Genomic DNA, 9,354 nt, shown 5'->3' on the forward strand with positions numbered 1-9,354 from the left:
TTTAAAATTAGTTTGTGTATTTTCTTAATATCCATTTTTAAAACAATAACATAGAAATAAAAAGATAAAAATCTCAATATCCATTCAAAAATCAAATTGTTTTATTTTATAAATTATATTAAAATTAAGGGATTAAAAAATAAAATAAAATAAAAATAACTATTAAAAATAAATTATATAAAAACTACAATTAATAAAAATTATATTATTAAACTCAATAAAAACAAATTTCTATGAGTATAAATATACAACTTTTTATATTATGTCTAACATATATGAAAGTTCAAACAACACAACTAATATTAGATTATCTTATATAAAATACATAATCTTAAAACATCACCAACATTGTTTGTACAAACAACAAAAATAATATTAAATGTCTTTTTTCAACTATTATTTACATTTGATTTGATTTGCATTCGTTTAAAAATTGTAAAATAAAACCATTGAACATCAAAACTTCACACATTTTAATCGAACAAAGAAAAATAAATATGAATTTAGAATGGTAATTATATTTTATGAGACTAAAAACCGAAAACAATGTGAACCGAACCGATATCCAGATTAAACATAATTAATATCTTTTTATTTAAAAACGAAATTAATAATCTCATCCCGCGCAAGGCGCGGGTTACTACCTAGTTACTTTAGTATAACAATTGTTTTGAAACTTATGTGATGTAAATTTATGTATATTGAGTTGATTTGAAATACTTTTAGGAACAAATAAATATGAAATTTATTTATGTTTAAAATATTTTATAATTAAAGTTATAATTTTATATAAATGTAGTTATGTGAAAGTATATTTGGTCTATCTATAGAGATTTTAAAGCATTTTCATCTCAACATTTTAATAAGTAAACGTTTTTATAACTTGAAAAAAAAAACTATGTTAATTTTACTGCTCTTCAGAACAAACATATATGGTCTAGAAAACAGGACAGGCATGAACAATCACACCTTTTGCAGTTGGACATTTAGCAACAGGACAGCCTTCACCAGAATTCCCCCACCAACCAAGCGTAATGTCACTACGTTGCAACGCAAGAAACAAAAGCACAGACATAAACCCAGTTCCTGCATCCATCCCTCCAGACAGAACATAGTTGTACCTCTGCCACCATTCTCTTTTGTACTTAAACACGAAATGTCCAAACACAAACGACATAACAAGCCAGCTCGTGAAGTTAACCGCAGTAGCTGGCGGCATTATTGCCGTGGCTCCAATCAGAACTGGCATGTGAATGTTTGAGATCCATTTCTTCTTTGGGAAGATTCTTGTGGCTAAGTAGACCAAAGCTGGAGCTATTGCACCTCCTAGGAAGAACCAGTTTATGTTTGCGTATTCTCCAAGATCACCAAACATTCTTCTCGGTCCTACAAGTCCCCAGATTACTGATGCGTCGAAGAAGACACGATCGGTTGGGCATGTCCATTGACTTCCTGGTGGAAGGAGAGAAGTGTCGCAGAGGTTTGGGATCTCGGCCATTAGCCACCAAGCTGTTGATGCATAAACAAGAACTGCTACTAAAGTTCCCACTACCTGTGAAAAACGACAGCAATAAATTAGTTAAACTGTTATGTTTTTATAGATTTAAGTGACACACTAGTAAGAAGAGCCAAATGCATGGTCCAGTTTGTAAATAATCAAAGGCTAGCTCGGCCGTAAATAGGTCAGGTCCTAACACAACCAAATGAAACATCAAAATTTCAAAAGAATATATTTTTATAGACACATATCCTCAGTTTTTTTTTTTAATTAACGTTCTTACTAAATTGTCTAAAAACTCCCAAAATCTTCACGAGCTGATTCGTGGAACCGTCACCTAAATGTCTAAAGTGGAGGATTTACGGGACTGGCCCAGTCCATGGCATGTGGATTGACTCAGGGGGCATGGTGCCAGGCCAAGATTAAACCCTAAGAGATTAGGGTATTATCAAGGCCAAGCTAAATCATCTGGGGTTGGATTGGTTTATGGCAGCACTTCTAGTAAGTATACAAGATTTGCATGTGGGAAAGTAATAAGACTAACCTGTGCCATAAACATGGTTCTTGGTGGGATTTTCATGTAAGCTCCAAGCTTCAAATCAGCAAGGAAAGTCAAAGATTGAGACATGCTTATGTATCCGTAAGTCTTGAAGCATATGTTAGCAACAGGTCTCTCTGGATAAGCATACCCAATGATGTATTCCGTGATAATATTCAAACCCGGAGCCTACAACAAAACAAAACCCGGTTTAGTCATCACAACCGGTTTAATATGTATGTGTTTCTCTCTTCAAACCTGATTAGTAGTGGCCTTGATCACGCCAACGAGAGGAGTGAAGAAGATAGCTATCAAACAAGCCAAGAAAGCTCCCCACCAAGGAAGCTGAATCTGCGTCTTATAGTAAAAACACATGAAGATAACAACTGCAATATTCACCGCGAAAATCGAAAGGAACCACCAGAGAGGAACTTCTTTGTAATTCCTTTTCATTATTTTTGTATGTATATCCATTTTCTTGTTTCCACGAAGCACTCCTTTGGATTGGTTCCAAAGATCTTTACCGTCGAAAAGCAATACATGGACAACACTAGCAGTCAAGGTGGCGAAACCTAACCCGTAAGAAACAGCAAAGAAAGTGCTCATGTGGACTGGTCCTGCCTCTGCGTAAGCCTTGTGATCAAGCCGGAACTCGTCGTTGATGATGTTCCTTACCTTGTACTCTTGTCCGTTGGATACAAAGAGTTTACCGGAGTAGATTGGGAAGGTTCTGGCGTGGAAGAAGTCTAGATAGTACGATAAGGGTGTGATTACGTACATGAGAAGAAAGAACCCGACCGCTATATTTGCTGTCGCGAAGAACGGGCTAGCGAGTGGGCTTCCGAGGTAAGACGCAATGGTTGCCCAGTCTAGACCAAAGGCTCCGATACCGAGACCAACTGACCCTGAACCGAGCTGGTTTACTAAAATAGATTTAGGTCTAATCCAACATAGCCAAGAGACGGTGGTCAAGAGACTGAAGAGGTAACCGGGAAGAATATAATATGAGAAGCTAGTGACTAGCGCGATAACAAAGAACTGGTTTCTAGTAATTCCCCATTTCGATTTCACCTCTTTCTCGTGCAACGCTCTGTATATGATCAAAACAAGAGATTCTTTAAGTTTGGGATTGTAAAGTTGGATCTGAGATTTATAGAGCCTATAAACATTTTTAAGATTGATCTTAATAAAAAAAATTGATAATTCATGGGTCAGTGTCATTCGACTAAAACAGTTGATGTTTTGGTTAATGTCACAAAATTTATACACTTTTTTTTTATAAAAAGTAACATTAAAAATATAAACTAAAAGTAGTTTAGTCAATCATCAAAAAATTTAAAAAACGTCATTGGCCACGTAGTTTTTAGTAAATTTAAAATTAATATATAAATATCAAATATCATGTATTTTTTTGAAACAGTTAAAAACTTTTCAAAATATACTGTTTTGGAACAGAGTAGTAATTCTGTAAGAATTGAATTTTTCATCTGAATGTGCCTATAACCGGCCTGTAATAAGACATAGCAACATTTCGAAGTATTCGATATCGTTACCTGAAGAGAGATACTTGAACGAGATTGCTTGGCCACCACATCTCACCAGGCTCAACTAAATGTTTCCTGTACAAACCAGCCCAACCAAATCCCAATACCTTGCATGCAACAACAGAATAAAACCTATGAGTTTTTCTTTCACAAATCCTTTTTTTTTTCTTTCCCAAATCCTTAAACCTAGAAATTCATTTGGAATTTAAAAAAAAGCTATCAAATTTACCTGATTTGTGATCATAATGAGTAAAGCAGGTAAGAAATCAAGCCTTCTCTTGTAAAAAAGCTTAACAGCACTTAGAATATGACTAGCGTAAACAGCTCCAGAGCCTGAGTTTGCGAACACAGTTATAAGAACATGTTCTTTGGTACTGAACGGACCAGGATTCAACGTGAAAGACCACCTCTTCCCTTGAAAAAATCTCCTTGTCGGAAGAACCTTAGCCATGAGATGACCAATGGGAACAACAGCAATCTGAGCAGACACAGATGAGATGGTCAAAGGATTGGTTCTGTACCAAAAGAACTGGTTGACAAATGACAAGAGGACACACGCGGCTATGCCCAAAACCCACATCCTGAATGTAACCGTCGGTGCAGTTGGATCATCGGTTTTAGGCACGGTTAACTCCACTTGTGGAACTATACTTATTTCATCGTCGGCGATAAGATCAGATTCCGACTCAAGTTCCGATCTTATCTCTGTCATGTCTCTCATTGGTCTTCAAAAACACAATGTTTTGTCTCTCTGCTTTGGATACAAATAAGATAAACGTAATGTTATAAGTTTGTGTGGACCGTGTGTTTATGTAACCGTTCTTGAGATTCTCTTTTTAAATATGCAAATACATATACGCTCACATTCATGTAAATATCATATACACAAAGGATAAACCAATAAAGATAGATAGATAAGATACTCACATACTGAAGAGTTTTCTTCCTCAGGTTGTGGTTGATTTGAGATCTTGATTGAGTTATATTATTTTCTTTGGGTGCATAAAGATAATAAGATTGTTTAGACTTTATAGTAATTTTGGTATCATATCTTTAAAGAGCTTTTACATAAAACTATAAAAGGAAGTATGATACGGATTGAATTGGATTTTATTCATATCAGACCTTTATTGTGGTGTTGATGACCATTGACTGTACAATTAAGATGTAAGGAGATTACCAAAAATAAATAAAGATGTAAGGAAACTTTCTTTTTGTGCACAGACGTAAGGAAACTTATTTTTTTAATTAGTGGAGTCAAATGTTTCGTTTTGGTTAGGAAATCTGAAATCATCAACTTTATATGTGCCAAATGAATAAATTATTAAATAAGCTGCAAAGTTATTCCCTTACATAGGAGTTTTTGTAAAATATATTGTTTTTTGATAATCTGGATTAATATCCAATCCTGAAAGGCCGATTAATCTAATAATCTTATGGAGGGGGACATACCGATGATACAAAAGCTCTGTTGCTGTATGTGAGAGTTAGAGAGCCACCCTATCTGACCACATTCAGACGGATAAATCTAAATGGTAGGTTTCAGATCCGGAGCTTAGCACTTTTCCGAGCATGCCATACCACCCAATACACCTGCGTGGTCAAAATGTTTCTTTATGGTTAAGAAATCTTAAATCATTAGCTTTATATGTGCCAAATATTTGATTCTGATAAGAGAATCTTACTAAAATGTTTTATTCAATGACTTAAAGACGAGGAGTGAGAAAAGTAAAAACATTAATTAAGTTTGAATGTTATCGTCTAAACTTACATGTAGTTATGTAGTCGTACTGAATAAATATAGTCTTAAATACAAATTCGATAAGAACAGTCTAACTCAACGCAATATCATTTACTAACGTATTACGTGTACATTAATTACTTCAACGTGATTGGAATATAAAAATAAATAAATAATTGTGGTAGAAATGACAAAGCTTGCATGGTCCGAGAGATTTAGGCCATTCATTAGTTTTTTTTTCATCGGCCATTCATTAGTTGACTAGCAAAGGATATTGAAGTGTATCAGCGTATGATGAATAGAGTACTTTAGGGTAAAATTAGGAGCCGATGCATCAAAGGGTGGATTGACCGGGAAGTTTTGCATTAATATTTTTCTTAGAGAAAATATAAAATTTAGAAGTCATGTATGTTAGATTTATAACTCATTATGTATTTATAATTTATATATGTTTCTTTTAACATCTGGTTCTTAATATAAATTACTTACAACATCATAATCTAAGAGCTACATTATTACATCTGAAACATAAATATGAAAATAAAAAGTTTCATCATTCATTTATGCTTTTCAAGTTAAAATTAAACCGAATTCAAACCAAAATTTTATCAGAAAGAAAAGGATTATTTAATTCTATTTTCGGTAAAATTAACAAAACTGAAAAGAAAAACTGAATTCTATATGGATTGGCTATCTTTTGGAAAGATCCATACCATTAGTTAAGGAAAATAAATACACACTAGATCTTGACCCACACTTTTATAATTTTCTTAAGATTATGCAATAAAATATATTAATAAATTAATATAATTTGGTATTATATATTATCTAATTTTATAATAATAATTTTGTGGCATATAATATTATTACTATAAATTTTATAAATTTTGTATTTTTGTAATAAAATTTATTTTGAAAACATTATTATGTAACAATACTGATTTACATAAATTTTGTTTTATTTCTAAATTTAAAATATATGTAGAAATTAAATTAAGTTGAACCTACATAATAGAGAATTTGGTATATAGTGATTAATTAAATCAAATAAGTATAGTTGTTTAAATAATAAACCAAATTGGTTTTTAATTCAGGTGAATACACAAACGTTAATAACAGTAGACTAAAGTTTTATATATACGATATGAATAAATATCAAATGTTTCATCTATGAAGAAAAGTGTAAATTAATTGTATTACATGGTAAAAGCATTTAAAGATATGACTTCTAAGTGATTTAAATTAAAAAAAAAACACATATGAAATAAGCCATAATTTATGTGCTAAATAGATAGGATATGTTAATTTTTACATTCGAAATACTAATGAATATTTCTTTTTACAAACATTTTTAAAAATATTTCTTAAATTTAATTTTGAAATAAGTCCAATTTGAAATTATTATTATCATTAAATATTTTTTAGAGTATTTTTTATAATTATTATTTTTTGTTTACAATCAAAACTAAACTAAAATTTAGTTTCTAATTATACTTTGTGATAATTTAACTTTTAAATAACTAATTTCAAAAATATATTTAAAAAGATTCTAAAGGATATTTGAAAGATTTTGTTAGACATTTCTTTAAAATATTTATTAGTATTTCAAATAAAAATAAGGGGTTTTAGTAATTAAACCCCTCAAATAAAGATGAATTGTAAAAAAAAACCTCAACTAAAAATCATATGAAATAAACCCTCAACTTTAATTCCGTTAATATATGTTACCCTCCGTCTAAAAAACCGTGCCGGAGGGCGACATATGTTAACGGTTTATAAGTTGAGGGTTTATAATGTTGAAAACTTTGTTGAGGATTTTTTTTACGATTCAAAAATAGTTGAGGGGTTTTATCACTAAAAGTCATTAAATATTATCAAATTATTTATTATCATTTATGAATTGTTTTAGATTGATTTATAAGCCTTTAGAACTAATTTATAAATTTTAATACATTAATCTATTATAAAATTAATTTATACATCTTAAATTAATAATTTTCAACACTACTTGCAACTTATTATAACTATATTTGGCAATAGTGATATAAAAAATTTTGTGTTTATATCGTCATTGTCAAATATCAAATAATTTAAAGTTTCTAAGTTATATTAAGTCATAAGTAGTGTCGAGGATAATTCATTCATGAAGTCAATCTTTCTACTTAGAGTAGGACGCTTTTTTCATATTTTCATGATTTTTGTCATCCGGCTCATACTTTCCTATTTTCCTATATTGTTCTTGATTTTTTATATTACTTTATGTTTCAAATATATTACTGATCAAGAAAATAAAAATATAATGTATTTATTCAGAAATAAATGAGAATAAAAATAATCATGCATTATTTTGGAGGGGAGGGGGGAAATATGAGCCGAATGACAGAAATCATGAAAATAGGAAAAAATGTGTCGTACTCTAAATAGAAAGATTGACTTCATGGATGAATTATCCTCGACAATACTTAAAACTTAATATAACTTAGAAATTTTAAATTATTTGATATTTAACAATGACGATATAAACACACAAATTCTTTTATATTACTATTCCCAAATATCAAATAATTTAATATTTTGAAGTTATAATAAGTTGTAAGTAGTGTTGAAAATTATTAATTTAAGATGTATAAATTAATTTTATAATATATTAATGTATTAAAATTTATAAATTAGTTTTAAAGGCTTATAAATCAATCTAAAACAATGTATAAATGATAATAAATAATTTAATAATATTTAATGACTTTTAGTGATAAAACCCCTCAACTATTTTTGAATCGTAAAAAAAACCCTCAACAAAGTTTTCAACATTATAAACCCTCAACTTATAAACCGTTAACATATGTCACCCTCCGTCACGGTTTTTTAGACGGAGGGTAACATATGTTAACATAATTAATGTTGAGGTTTTATTTCACAGGATTTTTAGTTGAGGGTTTTTTTACGATTCATCTTTAGTTGAGGGGTTTAATTACTAAAAACCCTAAAAATAAAGATATTAAAAGATATTATAATTAAGTTATGTAAAATTTAATATTTTTTTAGGGATGGTCCAACTAAAAAAATCACACATAAAATAAGTCATGACTTCTATTTTAATAGTATAGATGTACTCATTTTTAGGAGGAACTAGGTGTTTTTCTGCCCTATGTGCAGCGAAGCAATTTTAAATTTAAATTGTATTTAAAAATATATTTTTTTAATATTTTAGATTTTATTATTTTTATGCCAATATTTTAATATAAATATTAATTTTGTTAAACATATAATTATGATAAAATGAATAATTTGATTTATTTAAAATTATGTTTTAGATAAATTTTCATTTATATTTTTGGTTAAGAAATATTAAATTAACTTGTATAAATTAAAATAATTATAATTTTTATAATTATCAAAATATAAAACTAAACAGAAGTTCTAAAATTGGTAGATATCAAAAACAAAAAAAAATGATTTACAATTAAATTTTTTATAATTTCTTAAAAAGATTGAATAAAATTTGGAAAAACTTGTTTGATAATAAAATTATATGATTATAAAAATTTACTTAAATAATATTTCTAAAATTTTAAAATATTATATTTCTATTATTTTATTATTTAATGACATATTTGAATATATCACTTAATTTAAAGATGATTTATGAGTTATTACGATATTCTAAAAAATTTATCAAAATATAAATCTACATTAAATGTAATTGTCATGTCATATTTATAATCATGACATCATATCATGTCATATTTTTATAGTCAAAATGATTGTAGAAATGACATGTGTCAAATCATTTCTCAAATAATGTTTAGGATATATGTTGTAGTAATAACAAAAGAAAAACGAAAACAAGCTTTAATAATCCACGAATAAAACGAAATAAAAATAAAAGCTGTTGTAGAGCTATGTACAAAACATATCCAATAAACCAACTAACTTCACTACCACATGATAAAAAAATATTCTTAAAAATAAAATAACTAAGAGATAAGAATGAACAACGAACTATAAGGATTTTTACTTAATTGTGACAAGG

At 29.1% G+C, this 9,354-nt stretch overlaps 1 protein-coding gene across 1 annotated transcript; it reads right to left on the reverse strand.

Moving 5' to 3' along the window:
- Positions 1-922: 922 nt before the first annotated feature.
- LOC106333220 (oligopeptide transporter 8) lies at positions 923-4,593 on the reverse strand. Its single transcript, XM_013771689.1, has 6 exons — positions 4,508-4,593; positions 3,810-4,331; positions 3,590-3,687; positions 2,295-3,126; positions 2,043-2,225; positions 923-1,552 (listed from the first exon to the last, which is right to left on the reverse strand). Exons 2-6 carry the CDS (start codon positions 4,299-4,301, stop codon positions 938-940), a joined length of 2,220 nt encoding a protein of 739 aa, XP_013627143.1. The 5' UTR covers positions 4,302-4,331; positions 4,508-4,593; the 3' UTR covers positions 923-937.
- Positions 4,594-9,354: the final 4,761 nt, after the last annotated feature.

This window comes from Brassica oleracea, chromosome C3, assembly GCF_000695525.1.
Source record: "Brassica oleracea var. oleracea cultivar TO1000 chromosome C3, BOL, whole genome shotgun sequence".
In the NCBI taxonomy this organism is placed as follows: Eukaryota; Viridiplantae; Streptophyta; class Magnoliopsida; order Brassicales; family Brassicaceae; genus Brassica; species Brassica oleracea.